At 47.6% G+C, this 25311-nt stretch overlaps 2 protein-coding genes across 2 annotated transcripts in view; both read right to left on the bottom strand.

Moving 5' to 3' along the window:
• Window positions 1–4101, bottom strand: part of LOC103615411 (disintegrin and metalloproteinase domain-containing protein 32-like) — a 9949-nt gene extending 5848 nt beyond the window's left edge. Inside the window, 6 exon segments of the mRNA XM_017732640.1 lie at window positions 167–238; window positions 505–570; window positions 766–958; window positions 1123–1199; window positions 1337–1415; window positions 1562–4101. Of these exon segments, the coding sequence (XP_017588129.1) occupies window positions 167–238; window positions 505–570; window positions 766–958; window positions 1123–1199; window positions 1337–1415; window positions 1562–1632 (558 nt within the window). The 5' untranslated portion in view covers window positions 1633–4101.
• A 38-nt stretch (window positions 4102–4139) lies between these two features.
• ADAM9 (ADAM metallopeptidase domain 9) overlaps window positions 4140–25311 on the bottom strand; it is a 23206-nt gene continuing 2034 nt past the window's right edge. Inside the window, exons 3-23 of the mRNA XM_017732632.1 lie at window positions 19165–19262; window positions 18789–18853; window positions 17661–17739; window positions 16065–16141; window positions 15144–15333; window positions 14324–14389; window positions 13781–13852; window positions 13069–13238; window positions 11840–11921; window positions 10949–11082; window positions 10566–10737; window positions 10356–10448; window positions 9947–10142; window positions 9336–9441; window positions 8721–8904; window positions 8005–8085; window positions 7420–7525; window positions 6264–6402; window positions 5687–5789; window positions 4974–5101; window positions 4140–4254 (exon numbers count right to left, since the gene is read on the bottom strand). Coding sequence (XP_017588121.1) covers window positions 4140–4254; window positions 4974–5101; window positions 5687–5789; window positions 6264–6402; window positions 7420–7525; window positions 8005–8085; window positions 8721–8904; window positions 9336–9441; window positions 9947–10142; window positions 10356–10448; window positions 10566–10737; window positions 10949–11082; window positions 11840–11921; window positions 13069–13238; window positions 13781–13852; window positions 14324–14389; window positions 15144–15333; window positions 16065–16141; window positions 17661–17739; window positions 18789–18853; window positions 19165–19262 — 2456 coding nt within the window. The remainder of the gene's footprint in view (window positions 4255–4973; window positions 5102–5686; window positions 5790–6263; window positions 6403–7419; window positions 7526–8004; window positions 8086–8720; window positions 8905–9335; window positions 9442–9946; window positions 10143–10355; window positions 10449–10565; window positions 10738–10948; window positions 11083–11839; window positions 11922–13068; window positions 13239–13780; window positions 13853–14323; window positions 14390–15143; window positions 15334–16064; window positions 16142–17660; window positions 17740–18788; window positions 18854–19164; window positions 19263–25311) is intronic.

Here is a 25311-nt window from a genome sequence, read left to right as displayed (position 1 = left end):
TGGCAGACTGACACATCCAGATGAAAAACCTTCTCATGAAACATGGAAATTTTGCATAATATCCTCCTAAACCTAAAAGCAGCTAGGAAAGAGGTGGCCACTGCTAACATCAACACCCCTGTCATCCCTCATCTCACTGCAGTATAACCCAGACTTAAGAACTCACATTGTTGATTAAATTGAAGGCCTGGATTATCTTCTGCGTCGCAGCATTCGGGTCTGATCCCATATAGTTGTACTGAAAAACAACCCAAGAGGACACAAAGGCAGACAAGGTGCTTACCAGGGTGAAGCATGACAATGTTGGAACACTGAAATGATTCCCAACACCGAGCCACGGAGACACGAGCTACAAATTCATGTTCCTTCTTTCCTACAAAATCCACAGTACACGTAATTTTTCAAAAGGGAAAACAGATCTGTGCAAAAGCTGGGAAATGTTACCATTTCCATGCTCACAGAAGTCAGGCAAACACAAGGAAAAAGTGGCTGGCATGGACTTACCAAAGCCTTGTCCAAAACCACGTACACTGTGAGGTATTTGGGAGATTGTGCAGCAGCCGAGAGGGGCTGAAAGAGAAAATGGGCTCCAAAGCACAGATTCTGCATTCTCTGGTCACTTCACTGCTGCTGTTGGCTGTGCTTCTCTTTGAAGTGTCCCTTCAAGGCTTGTGTCCAAGTGTCTGGCCAAAGCTTCCAACAGGGTCAGACCCCTCCTCACAGGACAGGGACACCAGCAGCACTGTGAGAACAGGCACCGCTCACCTCATCATCCCCATGGGCCTTGTCCAACATCTCCCTGGCTGCCAGCCCGCCGAGCCCTGCCTCAGGGGGGCTGTGGGCCGGGAGGGCCTCTGCCACGTGCTCCTCACTCACTCGGTACAACATGTGCTGGAACGAAGGGGAGTAGCCCAGGGGCTCGATCCCGTAGCTCACATTCTCAAACTGCAGCAAACCCCTGCCAAGGCACCAGCACCAGCCCTTTACCCCTGGGCACTGGGACAGCTGCCCCAGCACCAGCTGCCTCCAGGCCAGGCTGCCAGGGTATCCCTGGCCTCCCATGGCAAAGTCCTGGCAAGTGCCCACGGGGAGGGCAGCACAGGGACAGTGCTGGTACAGTACCTGAGCCCTGAGCAGGTGTTGAGGGTCACTGCCGAGCTGGGGAAGCCATCAATGTACCCCCAGTAGTGGCAGCCTCCCTATGACACAAGAGAGGACAGGGAGTCCCTTCCGTGGCTGGGAAGGTGATCCCTTTACCCACCACCCAGACCGCTGGACTGGCTGCCTTGGACAGAGACACTCAGAGCACAAACAGCCCAAAGCAAGGCCAGGTTACCTCAGTGTGGGCAGAATCAGAGTGCAAAGATCCCTGCTTGCTGGATGTGTAAGTCTGGAAGTCATCAGATAAAAAGGCACTAGAAGAAAAAGGTCCAAAGTGAAGCACTTACAACAGCATCCATTACCCAGAACTTCTCAAGCTTCTTGCAGGTCCTGCAGCCACCAGGGAACAAGGGGAACAAGACAGCTACTGTCAGTGAGGGTAATGTCAGGGCCAACTCACTGCTGCTGCAGGTGGATGGTGTACGGCCTCCCCTCAATCCTCAGGATGTAGGACACTGCATCCTTGTGCATACAGAAAAGCAGAGAAGGGGAGAATTAGGAAAAGGGGACTGGAAACAGCATGATTCACGGCCTGCTCCAAACACCAAGGGGGAGCAGAGAGTGGGTGCTGTGGTGACACTGTTACAGCTGCCACCACATCTGTACTCTCCCAGCCCTCCTCTGCAACTGAAGACCTCCCTTCTCCCAACCGCCCCAGAGCCCCCCCAGCACCGTGCCTGCTTCAGCCCCGCTGCTCCTGTTGCGTTCATCCCCAGCTGCTGCGGGATTGTGACCTGGGACCAAACCTGCCCACTCACAGGGGACAGAGACCCCCATGGCTGAGCCCAGTCCTGGCGGGTGGGGGGCTCAGAGGGACCCTGTCCAGCCTCATGCAGCAGCTCCAGGAGCAGCAGGAGCAGCAGCGGTGGCATTGCACAAAGTGGCCCCATGGCCGGCCGGTAACAGCCCCACCAGTAACGGCCCCACAGCCCACCAGTAACGGCCCCACAGGTAACAGCCCCACCGGCACCAGCCCCTCTCTCCCCTAAAGCAGAGGCTGAGGCAGAGACTTGTACAAAACTGGCATCTTTATTGCTTGTTGGGTCTGTACAAAGGGGTTGGGAACAGCCCTTTGGCCAGAGACCAGCGTGGGGCCGGCTGCGGAGGTGAACGTGGGTGTCGACCACGGCCGCGCCAGCTCCAGCCCTGCCCAGGGACAGGTATCCTTTACAAAAGAAAGTCAGTAGTCATCTTCAGTATTTGACACCAAAAACTGGAGCTATTTCCTGTCCCTGGGATAGCTTCTAAAACCACACGTCCCTGCCCTCCGCAACTGTGGCTATTCCAATGTGCACGCTGGGAGTACAAAAACTCTTTGTCTTGTAAAGGCACCATTTTCAGCATAGTTTAGTTCACACACACAGCGTGTCACACACAGCTAAGTACAGCTCTCTGGATGACTTCATTCCCTGGATCCCCTCCTCTCTCCCCACCCTCTGACCAGGGCTGGAGATGGGCTGCATCCAGCTGCAGAGCTCATTGTAACAGACAGACAGGCAGGCAGAGCGGGACACAGCAACATTAGGAAGTAATTGATTATCTTGGAACAAAAAGGAGACCCCCCCACCAGTACAGTTGGTAAAATTCTAGGTGACATTTTACAGATTTTAATTGTGTTATAAATCTTAGTCTAAGTTTATGGGAAACCACAGGAGTTCAAGTATTTTATTACTGCACACACTATATATATATTTATGTATGTATATACAGAGGAAAAGATTATTTTTTGGCAATATTAGGGGGATTTTACAGATCGAACTGTGCTTGTGGCGAGCACAGAGTGAAACAGCCCAGCACTCTCTTCAGCACTTCCCTCACTTTTAGCAAGTTTGTGCAATAGAACCTCACTTTTAGCAAGTTGTGCAATAGATTCCTACTTGTGACCATGACATCCAGCTTCTGCCCACGGCATCACGGGATCAGGATCCACAGCTCCCTCTCCTAGCACAGTGGATGCTGAGCACCTCTGCTCAGGAGGAGCTCCAAAATCCAGTCTAGCCCATGGTGTGGGAGCAGAGGGCAGTCTAGTCTGACACACAGTAGCCCAGAGGCATCCTGACTGACACTACAAAGGTTTGGGTATTAAAAGAAGGGGTGCATCAGTCACCAGGTTCCCATTTAAAGTGCTCAGAGAAGCTCTGGTGGTCCAGGCAGAGACACTTCCCGCATCCCAGTGTTCTGCAGGGACTGCTGCTCTGTCTTTAGACTTGAATCAAAACCTAACAGCACCCCATTTTTTAAAACCAGAATATGGCCATGTCTTCTCGTACCTTTATGGCCACTGCCCATCCATGTATTAGTGGGAATTAGTACAGGAGTCTCATTTAGCCACTCTAATTAAAAAGCATTAAACTCAGTGCTCCTATAGCACAGCTTAGTGTCAGTCAGCATGGAGTTAAGAATTTAAGTGCATTATTATGCATCTATAAACATAATATACATGCATAAACATGTTTAAAATCTCTCTCTTCCTCTGAAAAAGTCCTCTGAGACCTCACTCCATTTATGCCATCGAGGTGTACACAGGAAACTTTCCAGTCCATGCAGAGTAACTGTAAATTAACTGACCGGATCTCCTCGATTTGCAAACAGGTTACTCCAATTGCTCACAGTCAGAGAGACAACAACAAATTGGACAATTTCCTTACCAGGGCTCATGGCAGAAATGGGGAAGCCCAAATCCACGTGCTGGATTTCAGGATTATTTCCCTGCAGGCTGCTGCACTCCTGCTGCCAGCCTGGCTGCAGCAGCAAAGCTTGGACAGAGCGAGGAAGGGGCTGGGTGTTTCAGTCCCTGGAGCTTTGGTCGAGGTATTTATTTAGTGTAAAGTTCTACATTCCTGGTTTGGATCTCTCGCTTGCCCTGTCCCAGGCTGCAGCAGGGAGGGCACTGCCGCGGGATGCCAGAAGGGGAACTGCAATTTCAGCCGTCGCAGTGAACAGGTCAGCTCATGTGAAGGCCCCGAGGAAGCCAAAAGCTATTTGGGAGGCAAAGGTGCCGGTCGGGAAGGGAAATACTGTCCCTGAGGTAAACATTTCTGCTGTGGTGGCGGCAGTCCCTGAGGTACAACCTTCTGCTGCGGGGGCGGGGGCCTGCAAGGGGACAGAGGAGGCGCGGTCAGTCCTGCAGCACCCACCGCCCACAGCCCTCCCACGCCCACAGCCAGCATCCCCAGCCACCACACCACTGCTCCCACACTCGTTTGGAACATGCCACGGGCACACTGGGCCTTAAACTGCCTGAAATTCTCAGGGAACCTCCATTTGTTAAAACTCACCTTTTCTCCCAAAATCCTTTAAAGACCCCCCCGCCCAAGTGCCCCACCAACATGAACTACATTGGGGTGCTCCCACTCAGTACCTGGCACTTCCTGGGTCTGTGTGTGCCATGGCACACGATTGCATTTTACAAGCACGATTAAAAAGATGAAAAATAAAGGAAAACTTTCTGTTCAAAGTTAAGAGAAATGGTTTTGCACTTGGCCATAACATTCACAAATCAGCAAAATGACAGATTTTTGAGTAATTTGCTTTTAAACTGACTATTTTAACAGGCCTTTCATCCACCTGCTGGGCTAATCTTCCCCCACAGCAGTGCTGTGAGCCTCGTTCATCACCACACAGCCATGACAGCGCAGGATGAATGCGCTGCCTTTCAGGGTGAAGTGAAGGAGAAACTTCTGCCAGTGAAAAGTCAGCCCTGCTTGCACACAACACGTGATGGAACACCCCAGGGCTCCCGGCAGTGAAGGACAGGACAAGAAAACCCATCAGTGCCACTGCCAATGGGCATTTACAGTAACTCCACTGACCTGCTGGGCGCCCTGTGTGGCTGCTGCACCGGGTACTGCGGCGGGGAGTAGTAGGGCTGGTGGAAAGCCTGCTGAGGGTGCTGGTTAACTGGGTAAGCCGGGACAGGAAAGGTATTTGGATGCATATCCTAGAAAGAAAATACAAAGAGAATGTTCAAAAATTGCACAGAAGGAATCCAAGTATTTGCGTCACTAAACAAGTGGCATTCAAGACCACTTGCAAACCAGCCTGGCAATGTCAGAGTTGTTCTTTCCTCTGAGAAACTCAGTAGGAAGAAGCAACAGCAGTCTGGGAAGCGCTGGATTTTGAAAAACACCTAAGGGCTAATCACAACAGCACTTGGTTTGCTCTGGGAGTGTGCTCTGGGTGGCTGTGGCTTTCAGAGGACAACTGCTCTGACAAGGAGAGGGGCTGGGGAGCTGGCAGACACCCTTCTCATGTGGGGTGGGTGTTCTGTCATGAGGAAAAAGCAGGTAAACTGCTTGTCAAGGCAAGCACAGCCTGGGCCAAAGCTTAAACTGGGAAACTGAGGAGCCCCCCACACAACCCTTAGGAAACAAATATTCTCCCTGCTTTTCATCAAGGAGAAACACAATTTTGAGAAATGAAGAAGTAACTTTGAAGCTTTTAATAGAGCAAAAATTATATAAACTGCCTTCATCTCTTTACTTGAGAGTAACAAACAGGCTAAAAGAAAGTACGTGATTCCTACCATGGGTACAGCTCTTGGAGCATAAGGCATGCCACGGGAGAAGCCTCTCTGCTGGTGGTCCCTGGGTTCGGTGTCTGGCCGGGGAGGAGGTGACTGAAGTGACCTGAAATCCAATGGATATGGACTGTGTGAGCACGTAACCCAGACTGTGCAGGCCATGAACCCAGGCACTGTGAACCTGACAGCTGGATTTATACTATCTTAGCACATATCAAGTGTGAGAAAGATACTATTTACCACAAATCTAGTAAACAACAACCCTTTTCTGTTCAGGACTCTGGCAGCTTCCCTTTGCCCTTTTATAAATAGATGAGACCCAAAAATATAAACCCCTATCACAAATGCACAAGAACAAACGTAACAGTAAAGAGAAAATTCTCTGCTCTCTTGATTTGGGATGAATTTATCTTTTCTGTCATTGCCAGAGGCAAGCTACATGTGCCACTGGATGCAGGGGCCTTTACCTGACATCCTGGGACTGAGATATGTCTCCACACTTTGGCACTGGCTCGTGTAAACAAACATCCATGGACTGTTCAAAGGGCAGAGGAGAAGGCAGAAAGGAGAAGGCACTCACGAATGGCAGCGGGACATCAGCCTCCTGAAGCATCGCTTCAGCCTGTCTCTCTTTGCAAAGGCCAGAGCAGCAGCTACGAGGAGTGGGAGGACCAGAAAAAAGAACACCAGCAGCCCGTTGCGCAGCGAGGTGTCTTTGTCTGAGGGGACAAAACCACGGAGAAGAAATAAGTTTTACATGGTGTTACCACCATCTGACTCATAATAGCGGCGAATATTTGGTAGGAATGGTTCTATAACTGTTTTCCATTTTTCATAGAAAAAAACCCCAAAAGAATCCAGTAAGACTGCAAGATATATGCCCAAATAGATCCTTTCTGTTTTGTTTATCTTTTAGAGCTGTACCTATCATGATACCCTGGGCTGCAGCAGCACATTAAATTAGGAGATCAATCCTCATTTTTCATTACTGTAATGCTTCATTACTAAAGCTCTTACAAGAGAGGACAACAGAGCTTCTGCCTTTTGGTCTGGTATTAAATCTACCTCTTCTCCAATCACTGTTTGCTGTAGACAAAAAACTTGGGTTCTTAATCTTGACATCTTTATATGCAGCAATTTCTCCCCTGCAGGCTGTACGAAAACAGCCTTTCCATTTTTTGTCTGATGATTTGAGGGATCTGCCCAAGCTCCAATGTGTTCCTCCAGCCTGTTACTGCATCACAGTGCCTAGCTTTCCCAAACCCACACCAGCTTATGAAAAGATCATTCTTGCAGCCTACAGAAGTTACACCAATCCCATCTTTGTATACTCCACATGGACACAGAATTAAGTTTTCTCCAAATTAGAGCTTGGCTCTGGCTTCCTATTTCACCTTCAAATCCTCAGTGAGCAAAGCAAGCACCCCAGCTCTGTCACTTTGCTTTCTGGCATGCAGGAATCATGCTTCCCTTCACTGGGGCTCCCCTTCCCAGCCGGGACACAGAGAAATCCAAGAGGATCTTTGCTCCAAGGTAGCAGAAATCACCTGAACTAAACCAGTCCAGATCCTTACAGATCCCTACCCCAGCATCCTGAGAGAGAAGGGCAACACCTTGAGCAGAAAACCTCTGCAAGTATTCTTTGCCAGTGAAACCTCGTGCAGAGCCATCCCCCAAAGTTCACCAACACATCGGCTGCTCTGGCACACCCAGCCCCAGCCCTCACAGCCACTTGCCGTTGTAGGGAGGGCCACTGTCCACACTGCCCCCGTAGCCTTTGGAGTCACAGTAAGGGGGGGCCCATCCTGCTTCACAGTGGCAGTTCCTGTTGTTGTTGCACACCTGTATTCCAAAACACAAATACTCAGTAACTTCCATCTCTATGCATTTAAATCTGCGTGCAGCAGCCACGACCTGTTCTGTCCCTCGTATTGCTCAGCCTGGAGAACTCTACCCAGTAACTCCCAAATCAATTCCAAACATTCCTTGGCCAGGCATCCCAAGATTTCACATGACTGAGCACACACAGCACTGTTCAGGAAGAGCTTCCAAGGATTAGCTATCCCAACGGCTTACACACCATGGCTTTGCTTGGTTTTTTTGTTTTTTTTTTTCTTTGTGAGATGCAGAGTCAAATTTCATTAGTAATACTGGAACTGGGAATTCTTGCCTGGCAGAGAGTTTTGTTAAAGATTTTTTTGACACTACTACAGGTCCTCTTGTCTAGAGGCATTTTATAGAGTGCTTTACAGTTCAACAAAACAGAAAAATAAAGTTACTAATCACCACTTCAAAACTTGCTGCCTCTCTTCCCTGCTTACCCCATGCCCATGGCACTGCTTCTCCACGTCACAGTCATAGTTCAGGACAGAGGCACTCACACACTGGAAGTGCCTGCAGATCTGGGGAACAGAGATGCACACAGATGAGGGATGATGGCATTTCAGTGCCCCCTTGCCTCCCCAGATCCCTGCTCCTAGCTCGGGGCTCCACAGCCATGCTGTGCTTCCTGCCACAAAGCCTCACACACTCTCACTGATAATTCCAAACTCTGCAGAAACTCTGTTCCACAAAAGGCCTCTCAGCATGGGGCTGAGCTGGCACTGGAGCCTTTTGTCTCCAGTCTGAATGTAAAGGAACAGCAATTAAATTGTGCCCAGTAAGGACATGTGGAATGCACATTCCTCCGCTAGGGCTAAGCCTCTGCACTCTTTAGTTTAGTTGGATTTTAATTGAAAGTTGTCTTCAAGGCATTTGTGTGGGCCTGGCTCTTCCTGCTCATTCACAATGCAAAGATTCTGGCTCTCAACAAACTCAATTGCTTTCGCTTCACCTACAAATGAAAGGCCCATTAAATGTTTGATGCACATGCAGTGCAGTACTGGCCTGTGGGGGGAACCAATGGATTCCTTTACTTTTACATTAACTACAGGCATCAAAAAATAATGGTCATAACTATTCATGAAACAATGCAGCTGAAAATTTTATTCCCATGAATATCCCGAATTATTACATTAGGATATCATTTTTTAATTACCTTTCCATTACCACACTTGGTGCCTTCATTCACCATCCCTGGGTCCGGGACATCAGAGCCCAGCTGGAAATCCACCCCCCAGCATAGAGAGCCTTTGATGGGAGTTTGGATAATAGCAGGCTTGATTCCAAACACAGGCATGGCTTTCACATTTTCACACTGCAGCTTCCCACACATGGCATTCCTACAACAGCAACATAGGAACACTGTAGTGACACTTGAATTTATTCTGAGGAGGAGACTACCATGTGTTTGATACGATCTTTCCTTTCTACTGGAAGATACTACTTGAAAACAAAATTGAGGCAACTCGACAAATAAAACTGAACTGGGCTTCATTCCAGTGCTGCAAGAGAAGTTTATCCCTTCTTTCTATAAGCTGTTGGAATCTCTACATTAAGGAAAACATGATGATTTGATTGTCATCTTCCCATACGTGAACACTTAGGAAAAGCACAATCCTTGATGGGAGACGTGGAACACGCTCTCCTCACCACAGCCCTGCATCCCTTCCCTGTGCCCCTGCTACATCATCCCAAACTGACACTACAGCACCCAAATACAGATCCCCAATGATACATTTCAGAACTTCCCAATGCACTGGGCTCAACTCACCAGCTGGAACATTTCTTGTAGTCATGGCCATGGAAACCACAGTTGCCAAATCTGTCCCCCTTGGAATTCACTTCAGTAAAGCAACTGCTGGGGGCTGCTTTGGCTTCTGCAAACAACAGCCCATCCCCAGAGAGAGGAGCCACGTTACCCAGGCACAGAAACATCTCACACAGTATCTCCTGTACCCAGAGCAACTACCCTGCTACACCAAGTATTTGCCATGCAGCAGCAAGCTTAGGAACTTGATCAAAACACTAAAGAGGTTACAACGTCAGAATTACAAGGTTCCAAGTTTAAAAACGGAGAAAAACAGTTACTTAACCTGAGTCAGTTCTAGCATTTGATATTTCTTTACAGCCCTATACAGCAAAAACCCCACTGTACCAAAAATGATAAGTGCAACAAAATTATTACTTAAATCCCCAGCACAGCACTAAGTGTAACACAGGAAGAATGCATGACCATTATGCTAAGCCATTACCACCACTGCTTCAAGTCCTCTGCCAAAGCCAGCTGGTCTTTGTCACAGAAAAGCAAATAAGTATATTAAATGATAGTGTATTCTTTAGTTACATCTCTTAGAAAGATTGTAACACTGTGCCCTTCCTTACTGGAGCCAAAGATATCCTGGCACTGTGCGTCGTGGTACTGGCACACGCCGTTGTAGCAATAGGCCTCCTGGTTGTGGCAGGGGTGCCCGTTCTGCACGGTGAAGTCCGGCTGGCAGAACTGTGATGTGCCATTGCAGTACTCCGGGAGGTCACACTCGTTGGTACTTGCCCGACACTCAGTGCCTCCAGGAAGGAGCTGAAGAGAGAGGGGAGGGAAAACTGCATCAGAAAGCAGGAACCTCCCAGCAGAGACAGACACTGCACCTGGCCCAATATATGCTCCAAATAAGGGACTGATCTGAAGCCCTCGTGAGGCTGTGGGCATGCAGGACAACTCACTCTCACAGATGCACTGACTAAGCCAATGCTCTCCTTTTCTCAACTTCCAAACGACACCGAAGTCTCCTACCTGGCAGTTTTTGCAGCAGTCACCATAAGCACATTCAGCACTGGCTCGGAGCCTGCAAGTTCCTGTCTCGCAGCACGGATCGCTTTCACACTCCTGAGGACAGAAGTGCTGTGAATGTCACAAGATCTCCCCCTCTGTCACATACAGTCCCCTCTGAGTGAGAGGCACGAGGCTGCCCTGGCAGCACTGGGAAAACACACAGCTACGAACCTTTGGTGAGCCACAGTCACACTCCTCCCCAGCATCCACCAGCTTGTTCCCGCAGTACGGGATGCTGTAGGTCTCATCAGGCTTTGGAACGTTGAGCAGGCAGCTCCCACCTTTGTTGAGTGTCAGCTTCTCAAAGTCTTCTGCACTGCAACTGCTGAAGTTCCTCGATCCCCTGCAGTGGAGAAAATGGGCTGAGCTTTACACTAAGCCAACCCACCAGCATTCCCTGTGTTTGCAGAACAAAGGAAACGTTTGCTTTCCCCATTACAAGCATAACATGACTCTTTGCAAGGGGAATTTGAAGGTGAAAGTAATCCATAAAAACAAAGCACGTGGATGGGGCATTTTGAGCCTTCTTTTCATCCCCTTGGTCAGCTACTTACGATGCTCCAGAGCTCATAATGCAGCTGCTTGCCCCACAGTGACAGACTCGTTCATCGTCATGGTTCATCCCCAGGTTATGGCCGAGCTCGTGAGCCATGATGGATGCAAACATCTGGATACTGATCCTTCCGAACTGCACAGAAGCGACACAGAAGGCAGTCAGAAGAGAGCTTATATTGACAAAGTCAGTGTTTACTTATGTGCCAAGGAGACACTTTTGCCATTCTGTCTCTACATTATCAGGATTCTCAGATCAACAGTGCCAGATTTCCAACCAAGTGTGTGGAATTTGCTTAGCAATAAGAGCCCTCAGAGAAACCTCTCTGGGACACTACCCAACGACCTCCACTTTCCAGAGCAGCTGCAACATTAACACAAAAACTAGAACTCTCCACACCAGCCCAGTTCTCCTGAAATGCACAAATTCCAGCACTTCTGTCACTGGTCCAAAGAAACCAGATTTCTGGGATTGCCGGTTATCTGAGACCAGCAGCTTGGTTCATTAAGGCTCTGCAATTCCATATAAAACATGCAGTGAAGCAGCACTGCTCAGGGAGGTCACAGCTGCAGGTCAGCCAGTACAGAACAGATTTGAGAACACCCATAGCTCCCACAAATTTTTGAGGCAGAGATGCTTAAAACGACACAAAGAAATTCTGAGAAATCCTTTTGCATGAGTGCTGCACACTGAGCAGAGGGGAAGCTGAGCAGAAGACTACAGAGAAGTTGTGATCCAGATATCCTGGAAGTGTCAGAAACTGTTGGGGACAACATAAGAGCCCCACTAAGATACTTCAGCTTTGTTAAGAAAGACTCTGTGCTTCCAGGAAGACTTCCAGAGTGCAAACACTGATCTCAATGACATTCAGAGATCACTAAAGAAATCTCACCACGTTAATGCCTCCTGCATGGCTCTTGGAGCACACTGTTCCCACATAGGCCATTCCAGCTGTGCCACCAAAACCCTTCTTCCTACAGTCATGGAGAGAAACGAGAGGCCATCATCTGTCTGTACAGACACACACAGCCCATATCAGCACACCACTCCTGCCTGTGGGGCACAAATCCTGCTGCTCCAGCTTTCCAAGGCTGACACAGGAGCACTACCAGGAGCACTGCTACTGATTGCAGGCACAAATGCACCAGTTAAGCTTTTGCTTTCTGCTCAAGATGCCTTTATTCTGTTAATTTAAGACAAGCGTTTACAGACAAAGTCAGCCTCTTCCATATCATCCCTCTGTATATAAAGAGCTCAATGGTCCACCCTTAAAATCATTTGGTTTAATTGGCTGTCATCTGCCTTTCTGGTATGAACAACTCCATGGATTCTTCCTTTTTCAACTTCCTTCTCATTGCTCTCTATTTTGTTCTTAGAGGTTAAGTGCCACAGCAAAATACACCACATTTTACTGCACATAAAAGAACTTCTAAAATTAGTATTTCCTCAGACATTTGCCTCCATCACCTGCATGCTGCTGTGCTGGGAGAGGAGGCTCCCAGCTCCCAGAGGAAGGGGAGGGCAGACTTTGCTGTGCTCGCACCTCTGCCCTTTCCCTGCTTTGGGCCTGCACTATCTGCAGGAGCAGGAAGCGCACTGGGGCACTGGAATGGGGCAGGGAACAGCTCAGGAACCTCTGGGCTTGCTTGAGGGAGCAGGGCCAGACAGATTAACATCCCATGGCAAACTCAAACCAGGTCACCAGCTTCTGGAAGCCAACTGCAGAAACAACTTTGTCTCCACTAAAATGCAACATTCTGCAACAGGTTTGTGCTCATTATCAAGTGGAAAAGGCCCTTGGATGCCCTTGGATCACAAGTCCAACCTGTTACAATGTGACAAAGGACTATCTGAGCCGAAGCTTTATACCATACAACGTAGAACATTGTGGGATGAGGAAAAAAAAGTGTTATTTAGCAATACATCTGTGAGAGGACACTGAAATTAAAGAGCACAGAAACCTTCTTAAAAATGCTTAACTTGACCCAGAATGTTTTCACGAGACATAAACCACAGCAGAGTGCCTAGGACTCTCTGAAATACAGCAGCTGCTTCTGGCACTACAGCTGGGCAGGAACAGAATAAGCTTCTTGGGGTCGAAGGGAAGGAGCTGCTACTCACAGGACAAACTGGGCACTGTCGTGTCTCCGCCGCAAAACGAGGTTTTTCTCTCGCCACTGCACAAAATTCGCCAGCACATCCCCAGCCCCACCATCCGTGCTGATGATGTTTTCATGCTTCCAGATCTCCAAACCAACCAGCACAATGCGGATGTTCAACATAACATACATCTGGGGAGAACAAAAGAGGAGAAATATTAATAAATATCTTCAGACAAAAACAAGTGTCCTGGTGTTATAGATCTTACTGCAAGTATCCATCTTTTCTGCACAGGTTTGACTCTTTTTTCACAGCTAGTACACAACCAGAACCATCAGAATGGATTTTCTCTGTGATTTAGATCTTCATCAGCTACAGGATCAATGCTTAAATGCCACACTGGCTACATTGTAAGACCATACAAAACAGAGATAAAAAGAAATCTCAATTCTGACAAGTATCATGTGAAATAGTAGAGTTATACTTTTTCTCTAATCTTTACACAGAAAAAAGAATTGCAATAATTGCAACCATCTGTCCTGTCACTCACTGGATGTAGCACTGGTTGGAAAAGTTCCCTAAACTAATTCTCAAGGTGGATAAGTGCAGATGAATTTAGAGGTGGAAAAGCTTCCATGGTGATGCATTCCCCAAAGTGGTACCAGAACAGACCCCAAGGTGGACATTTATAAAAGGCAGCAGGGCTGCAGCACACAGCATCCCTCCTACTCACACTGTCAAGGAAGTTTGCCAGCTGCACCATGTGTTCTCTTACTTCTGTTTCACTCTTCCCAAAATCTTCAAACTACAAGACAAAGAAACTTAGTATCACAAAGAGAAGAGATAAAGACAACACTTAGCAAAAGGAACAGAACATTTTTGCCTGGCTCCAAACCTCCCAGAAGATGCTAACCAAGAAACAACATCTTCACTGCTATTGCTCAGCAGCTCAATATTCCAAAGACAACAGCAAAGGCAGTTTTTACTGTGTGCTTTCCTTACACTAGGAGATTCCTTGCTGACAGAACCTCTCCCTGTCTGATGGCTTACTCCTTTTCTGAGGAGGACTGCATAGCACATGTTTTATCCACTTCTAGGGTAGCATATTTGCACAACTTGGGTAAAGTGTCGAGTGTTTTTCAAGAATCCTTTTTGGGAGTAACGAAGCCTGAGGGCTTTCCAGGCCCTCTCCTGAGGGGGGGGGAAAAAAAAAAAAAAAAAAAAAAAAAAAAAAAAAAAAAAAAAAAAAAAGGGGAAAGCTACACACAACTCCCACCTTTTCTTTATCCACAACTATGAACAGCTCCACGTATCTTGTCTGGTGCAGGACCGCCCTCTTCCTCTGGGGAAAAAAAAAAAGGTTTTAGACAACTTCAGATTAATTAATTCAAGTGTTAACAAAAACCCCTCATGACATTGTCAGATTTCACTTGATGCCACCAGCGGTTTGAGTCACACCCAAAGCACACAGTGCCAAACCCAAGCAGTGTAATCCAATGCAATGACAGCCTCTGTGTTTTACACTAAAATTCAGCTGCACAAAGATTTCCCTTGTTTCAAAAGCAAGGGACCTGTGCCCAGGTTGCTTTGGAAAGTCAATACACACTTTTATAAAGGAGCAGAAAGATTCTACAAGAAAATACCAATGATCTTTAAGCGAAACACAACACTTCATTCTCCTGCTTTCATTTCAGTCTTGTTCCTGTACAGGCAGTCCTTGAAGGACAAGGGGGACCTTCAAACCAAACTGCTACTGTGATGGTGAGGAGGATGGAATAAACACAACAATATTCTCCTGGCTCCTGATGCAGCACTTTGTTAACAAGCATCTCCATGAGGGTCACGTTCCTGCCCTTAAAAGTCACCAAAAAAAGCCTAGGAATATTCCAGCCAGCTGCCCCATCCTCACTGCCATGTGCAGAAGCAGGAGAAAACTCTGGCTGCTTTTGCAGAAGGAACTGAGTTTTCCAGTAGTGCAGAAACCCCCAAATCATAAACCTTTAGGTATGTGCTAAGTCCCAGGAAATCTGATAAGCTGCTTCCATACTCTTAAATGAACTCACAAACTCCATTATGCGGGACTGGGGAGGACTTACCCGCAGCAGCTGGGTCATACTGGGATGGAGATTTCCCTCTGCATGTTCCCCTTCCTGGCCTTCAGCGGTTACTCCACACGTTGTGGGCTCTTTCTTCACGTTCTCCAGTCGATATAAAATGTGTTTAGAGCCAGAAGAGGAATCCATGGGCTCAATCCCATAGGTGACGTTCCCTATTGTCACCAAACCCCTAAAATATGGCAGTGTGTGAGAAATCCAGCACTAAGCACAGAGGACAGTACCCACAATTTTTACAGCTAAACAAAGGAACAGTTATTCTTGGATAACCAAAGCCTGCCTATACTTCAGCTCCTGTGAAGCAGCACACCACTTCAGGCCTGGCAATAGCCTTTCACTGAGTAGGGCCTTACAAATGCAGTAAATTAAATACTTCTGTAAGGCTCTGCAATGCCCCAGGAATTACATCACAGGTCTTAAGCAGAAATGCTTTAGTTCAAATACACTATTGCCACCCTGGTGCCTGGCACAACCCTGCAAAAAAAAAATCAGTGGAACAGAATATAGGGCAATTAGCCCAAAGCAGAAAAAATTCCATCAGACTTGAGGTGCACAAGGTTTAGGGCAAATTTTGTGAAATTTGGAGACTAGTGTTCAACTTTCCATTTCTGCACTAGGTACAGCTGCCATGACCATCTCTGCAAGTTAGAAAATAAGCCAAATGTGTGCCAAAACCAACTTACTGTACTCTGATAACAAACTGCATTAATAACTTATTTGATGGTACTTCAAATATCCATGAACTCCTTGAATAAAAGATGGCACAGGACAACAGCACCAAGGCAGCTCAGTGCAGCCCGTGACTCCCTGACTGGCTGAGGCACAGTTAAAAACAGGAGAATGGGGTTTCGGTTTCAGCAGCCCCAGTGGGACAGCCGGGACACAAAGGAGGAGTTGTGCTACCTGAGCCCTGAGCAAGTGCTGACAGCCACCAGGGAATCCAGGGTCCCCTCCACGTATCCCTGATAATGGCAGTGATCCTGGATGGGAAAACAAGGGTGCATTACATACATGTTTCAGGAATTCCTGCACACCCAGGGCAATCTCTGATCTGCCACTGACCAGCAGTGATTACAACTCAAGAACACAGAATGTATTAAGTCAAGTTTACCACAGCTGGGTTTCTTAACTTGACCTAGGCTATCCCTCTCCTGTTCTGTCCTCCACCCTGCCTCAAATATTTCAAGGCCAGCCCCTCCCTACAAAGTTGGGTCAAATTACTCTTCAGTCTTCTGGCAAAAAGTTCTGGCTTGTCTGTCACCTCTCTGTAGCAGGAGGAGGGACAACACCTGCTGTCCACGCCAGCCAGTGCTGCGCTGCCAGAGCTTTCTGGCTGCACAATGCAGCCCTCATCAGCCCTGACAGATGGAGTATTTCCACTGTGTACTCTGTATATACGTATTTTGGAAAATAGACAAGGGGTAGCATGGGGCAAATACACTCTATTTTCTCTGGCATAGGTTTTTTGGACATTGATATAGGGGTCTATAATACATATTCTATCATCTGTTGCTCAGCAAGGAATGCAGAAAGAAAGGAGGGGATGTGCTAATCCTTCGGGGCCAGTGTGACTTCTGTGACCTCGTGCAGAAAAAGCATTTTTCCCGTCAGAAAAAAATGCAGAAAAAGCATTTTTCCTCTAACCAATCCCTTTTAACTGGGAAGCAAAATAGTCATTTGACTCAGGTGCTCTATTTTCAAGAACAAGGTCCTATGAATCATGTATGACTAATACTTCCCCTTTCAAAGGAACAACACTGATCCTTAAGAGTGAAGCCATTAGAAAAGCACTCATGCATTTTGTATCACACAACTTGCTTTTAATTCTACATTTTTAAAGGCAACATGTCAGGCAGCCTGCTTGTACAGAAAGAGGGCTGCAAACTTGCTTTCCGTGGAATAACCCCAACACTACACAGATCACATCCCTCTCAAAGGTCCTTCAGACTTGATGTCATCCATCCTGTCCAGCAGGTCCCCAATGCCAGCACTAACAGACCGCGAGCCAGCCCGGCTGAAGTGGCGGGCCAGTGGCTGACAGTTCACTGTGGCTCAAGGACCAATCTGGAAGCTCATTGTGTGTAAAAGCAAAACCAAAGCTGCCTGTTCAGTCCCTGGAGCAGCCAGCGCTGCCCTGCGGGCTCCAGCCCTTGGAGGAAGGCAGCAGAGGCCAGAAGCGACATCAGCCCCGCACTGGGCTGTGAGACAAGGACAGGACCACTTCAACAATGAGATACCAACAGCGGACGGCAGCACTGCCTTTTAGAGAAGAGCAGCTTTCAATGAGACAGCAACCAGCCCCACATCAGAAAATACAGGTCTCTTACAGGTTAGATCCTCATCCAAAATTAAGGATTCTCTCCAGGAAGAGGGCGGTTGGTTCTGAAGGTGGCCCAGTAGAAAATACAACTATCCTTTCGTAATCCCAACTCCCTCATCCCACAGATGCTCAGCGTTCCAGTCACCTTCAGTGAGGGTATGAATAGAAAGAAATCCTACCTGGACATCTGGATATTCCAGTTGCAACTTTCCCTCCTTGTTATAGGTATAAACTGTGAAATCTTTGGGCAGCAGTTCTCTGCAATGAAAGGGGAGAAGGAATACAAGAGGAATTTCACGAAATGACTGCGACATTGGAGCAGAACAGTAAGATGGTCCTAATCAGAAGTGTGACAAATAGGTAAATTGCAATTAAATAAGAAAACATTAAAAAGGAAAACCCTTCAAAACTAACAAAGAAATTGTATATTTTCACAGCAAAATTCAAGAGACCAGAATGGTAGAACTGCTAATGTTCAAACCAACCACCTCACCTCAGAGACAGGAAAAGCAGCAAAACCCACTAAATTGTGCGAAAAGCCTGTTTCCAAACAGGAAAAAAAAAATCTAGCCCTCAATCTGTTGCACATGCCTTCTCTTCCCCAGATAAGGGAGGAAGTGCATTGGGAAAGTCTCCCACAACTAAGACTGCTGCACCATCCTGGTAATTCCATTGATGTGGTGCAGCTAAATTCCCATGTTTCTGAGGGTCAGGGCCTTGGAAAGCGGCAGCTGGAGCTTCCCAAGGGCTTGCAGAGTTGTCTCTATCACAACGGCAGTTTGGAGCAGCAGCAGCCTAGTAAATGACCACGTGCTGGTGCTGCAAGTGGCCCTTCAACTCCAGACAGACAGCATCTATATCAGCTGTGAGCTCTCTGTATTCAGACCTTGGATAGAAAGTGAGTTTCCTCATTTATTAGCATCCTTGTGCTACTGAGACAGGAAAAACCACAAAACTAAAACAATAAATAAAATCCAGACAAAAGTGAAAATATTTACTTGAAATACAGCTCAGCTTGTTTATTTTTAGCTGTGAATGGAAAGAGTCGTAGATTCCCTGGGTCTCTTCAGAGTAATCTGCAGCTTCCTGCTCTGAAGGGGGTTCCCCAGGGCTGCAGGAATCGAAAAACATCTCTGGCTGATGGCCAGGACACTAAGACTCAATCTCTTCCCATTTTGCAGAGCTGGGATGTACCTGAACTTCCCACACAGAAGCCCAGGATTCAAAACTCATGTGCTATCTGCCAGCTTGTCATCTGGACACAACAGTTTGAATAATCTAATAATTTAAAGAAATTCATTACTTACTTGTTCTTTTCTAGATGAATCGTGTATTCTTTTCCCTCAATCTCAACAGCATATGACACCTTGTCCTGAATATAAAGAAAAGTGCATTTTACTCATGTTAATGAATAAAACATTCTTTGAAACCAAGAAAGGCGGATGAGCCTGAAATTTAATTGTCCCTGTTGCCAGAACCTAGCATCCCTACCTGTGTGACTGGGGAAAAGTCACGTGAAAGAAATGGTTTCAAAATAGAACTGTGGTTTTCTTATTCCTTCCTTCTAAAACTTCCACAGAAAAGTTATGAGTCAGAGCCAGAAGAGGACAGCACAGATTTTTTACTGAACATTTACAGTGAGCCAGCACCTCCCCAGCCTTGGGGCAGGCAAGTGCCCAGTACCTGTATTGAGGAGCTGTTGGAAGCCTCTCGCCGTTCTCTTCCCAATCTCTGTGGAGTTACAACTTCGTAGGAAGTGAGCAGGGAAATCTCCTGGAAACCTGGAAAGCAGAACAGAAACACTGGGTTAAGGAACAAAGCAATCAAGAGGATAAGGCACAAGGAAAAAAACACTTCAGGAAGAGTCCACACGCAGAAGAGCACAGAGCAAACCTCAGAGCAAAGCACACTTTGATTGCCTTGCAAGGGGCCAGAGAAAACAACACAAACAGCAGAGAAGACACCAATTTGTCCAGAAAGCTTCCAATTGAAATCTTCACTTTCCAATCACTGTCTTAAGAACTCGCTCAAGGACACCCAGTGTGAAACCAGGTGTCCTGTGCTGCAAAGCTGCAGAACTGCCCCGTGCAGCCTCTCTCAAGGAGCTCCAGCAGCTCCTGCTCTTCCCCATGGCACAGCTCAGCCTCTCACCCTTGCCCTGTGCAGCACAGCCAAACTCCTGACCTGAGGCTGGTGCTACTGTTCATTATGCTCTTAGAGAGCCCTCAAGGGCCTCAGCAAAACAACTGAGGTGAGACAAATCCCTGCAACAAAGCAGCTGTCACAGATCCCTTTATTTATTATTTGCCTATGCAACATCAGACAGATCCCTTGAACCTAACAAGTCCACGGTCCAAGCTCCCTTCATCAGTTTTTGCAAGCAACTGTTTTATATTAACTGTGTAAACAACAATAAATTGTGCATGCAAATTACTTCTCCCATCAGCGGTGGCATCTGCTGGTGCCTGGCTCGGAGCCGCTCACCCAGGAAGCAGGAGGTTGGTCAACCTGGATCACAGGCAGTATCCAGAGAAATGGTTTTCCTGGCTCATGGCAAGGGAAACAATGAGCTCATCAGAGGAGTCTGAGCCTCCCAACAAAGGTAGGGGGAAGGGAGCAGTTATCCTCACTGTCTGTCTCCAGAAATCATCACCACATCTGGGGCAGGTGAGCAAGTGTTTGGTGTCCAAGATCCTCCAAAATCTCTCAAATGGGACTGAGATGCTGCATCCAGTTAAAACCAGCCCCTCAGAGCGCACCAAAAGCACATACTGCAGGAATCACTTCTCTACATTTGTCATTTCCAACCACACACTCATACCCAGCTCCGAGCTCCTGCAGGTCACTGCTCAGCACTTGCTCCTTCCCCACTGCCATTCCCACATGCCCGTAGTAGTGGGGATGGGACACTTGGGCCAGGTTCTGGAGGCTCTCGAGGCACAGGTTACACAAACAGCAGCACACAGCCAACCTTTGCAGTGCTTGGAATACAACTCATTTGCTCAAGAGCAGCTTGGAAGCAGAAGACAAATAAGTGAATCATCACACAAAGCAGAACTGGGAGGGATTTCTGGGAAGAGTACAACTCCAAGAGGATCCTCTTAGAGCAACGGCACTAAAAGGCCAATTTTCAACTTTCTGAATGCTCCAACATTTCTCTCCCCACTTTCTGCTCTCCTTCCCACTCTTTACCTGTTCCATGCCATGTGCCCTGTGCAGCATTTCACATACCACCAGCAACCCTCAAAGAGGGCACAGAGTATTTCAACAAAAAACCAACCAAAGAGACAAGTGCAGCCAAGCAGAAAGCCAACCCTGCTCCCACATTTTCCCCCTAAAAAGGCCAGGTACAGTTTGCAATCAATTTTTCAGCAAGTTACAGGACTTTTAGTCCTCAGGTGCTTTCTGCCACTGGCCAAGGCAGCTGTTGGAGCTGTACCACGTCACTGCTGAGAACATGACACATGCTGATGACCCATTTCCGGACTGAGATTTTGTTTCTGAACAGAAAAATGCAATTGCATCCATGACCATATTTATCTCATCTCATTAAAGGCTGCCATTAATTACCAAGCATTGGAGACAACTAGGAAGATGTGAATCACCTTCCCCTCCCCACCCCAAATCCACCATAGGAATTCCATGCATGCTCCGTGGCATGTGGGAGCTTGAAAACCACTGGAACACATCACAGCCATAACGGCTCTCCAGACACTGGGGGAAGATCTGGGGGTGCTCAGGAAAGTGTTCTGGGGGTGCCTGACAGGTAAGATCTCTATTCAGCAAAGGTCAAACTGCATCCCCTGTCTTGCTAGACCTTGGCATGCCCATGGGTCATTGGCTCAGTTACAGAATCACAGCACACAGCTACATCCACCTACACTCACACTTCCCCTCAATTATCATCCTTCCTGAGCTGTGACTCCTTCCCAAGCCTAGCAAAGGAAGGTCAAAAGATACACTCTTCAACAGAAGAAAAAAAAAAAACTAAAAAGAGGAAGTTCAGACTGTGGCCTATTACACCACAAAACAAGCTATTTTCATAAAAATGAATTCATCAGCATGTGAGCAGGTGTCAGCAGCTAATACCAAAACTCATTAAGTTAACTGTGGTTATCATCAATTGATTACAATTAATAGCTGAGGTCAGCTGCACCAGTCATTCCACACTTTGGCAAGGGATTGCTCACCAGAAATGCCAAAAGCATTACACAGCCATCCAGCCCATCAGGGACCTGGGAAGGACCAGTGCCACATGGAGCATCTCCACCGAGCATCCCCGATCTTCAACAGATCAGCTCATGTGCTTCAAGCTGTACCTCTGACCCCCAAAGGAGGTGAACCATTCACTCCCTTCTCTCTGCCTCCAAATCTTTAGATTTCCAGTGTGCTGTCACACATCCCTCTTCTTTCCTGCAACTAAGAAACATCAATATTCAGAATTTCCTTACACCTCTGCCTGTTCATATCGGGCTGTTGTGGCTGCCCTCTCCAGTCAGAGACAGACCTATCCCACAGAAGCACCTGGAACAGGACACAACTGCCCAGTGAGGCCTCATGCATCCCAGGGCACACGTGCTTTGTGTGTTTATGGATCTCCACAGGTTAACCTCACCTTCAGAACAGACAGCACGTGTCTGATTCACTTGTCATTTAACTTACTCTTACACTTACTTCCTTTCCTGCCAACATGCTCCTGCTCCCCATTTTTCACCCTTTCATACTAGTACAGACACTTATTTCCACCCCAGCAGAACACTTTGCACCATCCTTTCAAAGCCTTCTTTCTGACGGATACTTCTCTAGTGCTCAAAACATTGGGATTGTTATCCCTGTCTTTAAGGAGCCTGAATCCCATCTGACTGGGAGGTACCAACTGCCAGCTCAATCTGCATTCTCCATATCCTATTTTCAGAATCATACAGGAGTTTGCCAAGCAGTGTCTGAGGAGACACTTCCATGACCTGGCTTGCTTACCTATGTCCTTCAAAACAACAAAACCACCACTGCTGGTGGATTTCTCCAAGCAATGACACACCAGGAAAAGCATTTTTTTGGTGTGCTTAACTTTTGCACTAAGGTTACAGTTGTTAGTAGGACTTACTCTTTGGACTACTGCAAGCAAAAACCTCCTTCACTTTCACTATGCAAATATTATCCAAGTCCACTTAAAAATGTTTAGAGGTTTATACACAACACAAAGATAACAAGTCTTCTGCTAAATGTAGGAATGTTTTCTGTGGAGCCAGCAGTTCCAGCTCCTCCCATAGCCCAAAGGCTAAAGAGTGCCTCAGTGGTGCTTCATCTTCAAAACACCTGGGAACATCTGGCCAGCTGTTCTACAGGGCACCACTCCTTGGGACTTTTCTTTCCATCTCTCCCTCCCCTGCTCTCAGTCTTCAGACCTGCTGGGTCTCCTGCTGTGCTGGTGCCCTTTAGAAGGCAGGAAGAGATGACCAACCATCATGGCAAGGGAAGCAAATTCATCTACTCGATGTATTGCTCACCTGGAATATTTGCATAACATTAAACCTGGCCAGAACAGTTCATGAAGTTTTTTTCAGTATTTCACCAGGGATGTTGGACGTTGATCAGGTTACGGAGCTCTTCCACAGAAATATTTCCTAGAAAATTCTTACTCCCCCTTGCTGAAATCCAGACCTGTGCTGTAAGTGTTTCCTGTCTAGACTCTCCCCATTCCTTCTGCCCTTCCTAAAGCCTAATTTGTCTGCAAGACAACAGCTCCCCTTGTTCCACAAAAAGGACTGTCATGCGTGTCCACTGGCACTGTCACAACATCCTCTGCACCTCGGCACCTTCTCACAAGGAGAAGCAGGGTAAAGCTGTGCTGTCCCCTGGAGCAAGACAAGCAATCTCACCAGGACACCCTTCCTGTGGGTCACTGGCTCTGGAGGCCCTCCCTTCCATACATGACAGCGTGCCCACAGACAGAGCTGAGCACGCCGAGCCCACTCACTTCCTCCCCATCTTACCAGCTGTGAAGGTCAGCTCTGCTTACCCAGCTGAGTCCGTGGGAACCTTCTCTTTGGAGACATCGCTGGCTTTACATTTGGCCACCAAAGGGAACTGTGAAATGCACATTCTTATCTTTTTTTTAATTTTAGCTTGAGAAATAATAACGATCAAGACATGTAGAATTTCCAAAGTCATGGTTCAAACTTCCTTTTTCCAAAAGCAAGGCACTACAAGAGGCAACGTTTGCTACACTTTCCTTTCTTTGCCTTTCCTCTCTTTCCTTTCCACATGGAGGAAATAACCACAAACCCCCTCTTTGCTGAATGACTGTCCCAGATTTGTTGCAATATGGGTGAGGTAGTGCTGTGTTTTCTGTGATCTGAACAAAAGAATTATTTCAACCAAACACCCTATCTCCCCAGAAATTTAAACCCAAGCATTTAGACACTTCAAGAATTGTGGCCAAGCCTGGCTGGAACATCCTGGTATGTGTATGACACCAAGTATCTAGAAAGAGATGAAGTAGCACAAAACAGTCTCTGCCTGTGAATTTTTCTGAATTCATACAGTCAAACCTTGAAGGCTCCTATGGACACAAGCAGGAGACGAAAAGCCACACACAAAAAACCCCTCAAGGCTACACATCACCACGTGATTATGGTCATTCAGGAATTTTCAATTAATGGCTTCTGGTAACACTCCACTTCTGCCTTACGTCCCTATGTGTGTCAAAAGTGCTTACATTATAACCCAAAAGTTGGAGGTTTCTACCCTCTCCTTCATGCTCATACCTCAGGCCAAGAAGGTGCATTCTATTTCATGGCAGGTTTGGCATTAAGAGCTGGGACAGAGACTTCCAAAGGCAGAGAGGAACACCACCATCCACCATCAGGAGCTAGCACCAGTGTTTATTTCCTACAGGCAGGAACTAAAATTTTATTCCTCAAAACACCAACCACTCCACTGGAAGCACAAGCACCTGATATCTCAGAGATGCATAATTTCAGACTTCACTCCTCGGCCTCCAGGCAGAGCTCCCAACTTGCTGTGCTACTTCCACCACCAGCCACCTCTCAAAGTCGGCTTTCACCTCATACAGCTCACACACCCTCCAGCAACGACAAAGCAAGTGAGAGGAAGAGATTCCAGCACAGAATCCCTCAGGGAGAGACACACACCACATAAGCACTGTCCTCAGCATGAAGCACCAGTATCAAGTTGCATATTCCTCAGCTGGGAAGACCTGACTATAAAAACATGCAATAGTGACAAACACAAAAGTTTTACACAGTGCACGTGTCAGGAGGGGGAAACAATGACAGAGGAGACATTTCTGCCATGTATGTATAGCCTTGAATCAGAGCCATAAGAGTCCATAAACAGAACCATCTCAATTCATAAACAGTCCCTAAGGACAGCACAGGACCAACTCCTTAAAAGCCACGCAGAACGATGGCACTGAGTCCTGCCCTACCTCCCTGGGGACAGCAGGCTGCGCGGTCCTGCCCCACGCCCGGCTCAGGTACCCGAGCTCCTCGATGGCCGAGGCCACCTGCACTGACAGGGCAGCCCTGCATCTCTGCGGGCTTCGCCAGGGTGCTTTGCCTCCTGCTCCGTGAGAGCCTGGCAGAGCTCCCGGCGAGCGCACGGCCGTACCTGACACGGGAGGACTGAGGAGCAGAGACAGTGCTCACGGGACACCGGGGAACTCGGGCAGGTGTGCGGGGGCCCGAGGTCACTACCGGGATCACCTCCTCGTCTGGAGTTCCAGGGTCCAGAGAAAGGACCCCGCTGTCCCGCCGGGCCCTCCGCAGCACCCCTGACCAGGAGCACGTCGGCACAGACGATGCTGGG

The sequence above is a fragment of the Corvus brachyrhynchos genome, unplaced genomic scaffold, assembly GCF_000691975.1.
Source record: "Corvus brachyrhynchos isolate BGI_N302 unplaced genomic scaffold, ASM69197v1 scaffold150, whole genome shotgun sequence".
Lineage (NCBI taxonomy): Eukaryota > Metazoa > Chordata > Aves > Passeriformes > Corvidae > Corvus > Corvus brachyrhynchos.
Note: the sequence above shows the minus strand (reverse complement) of the source record. Positions and strands in the feature narration are given on the sequence as shown.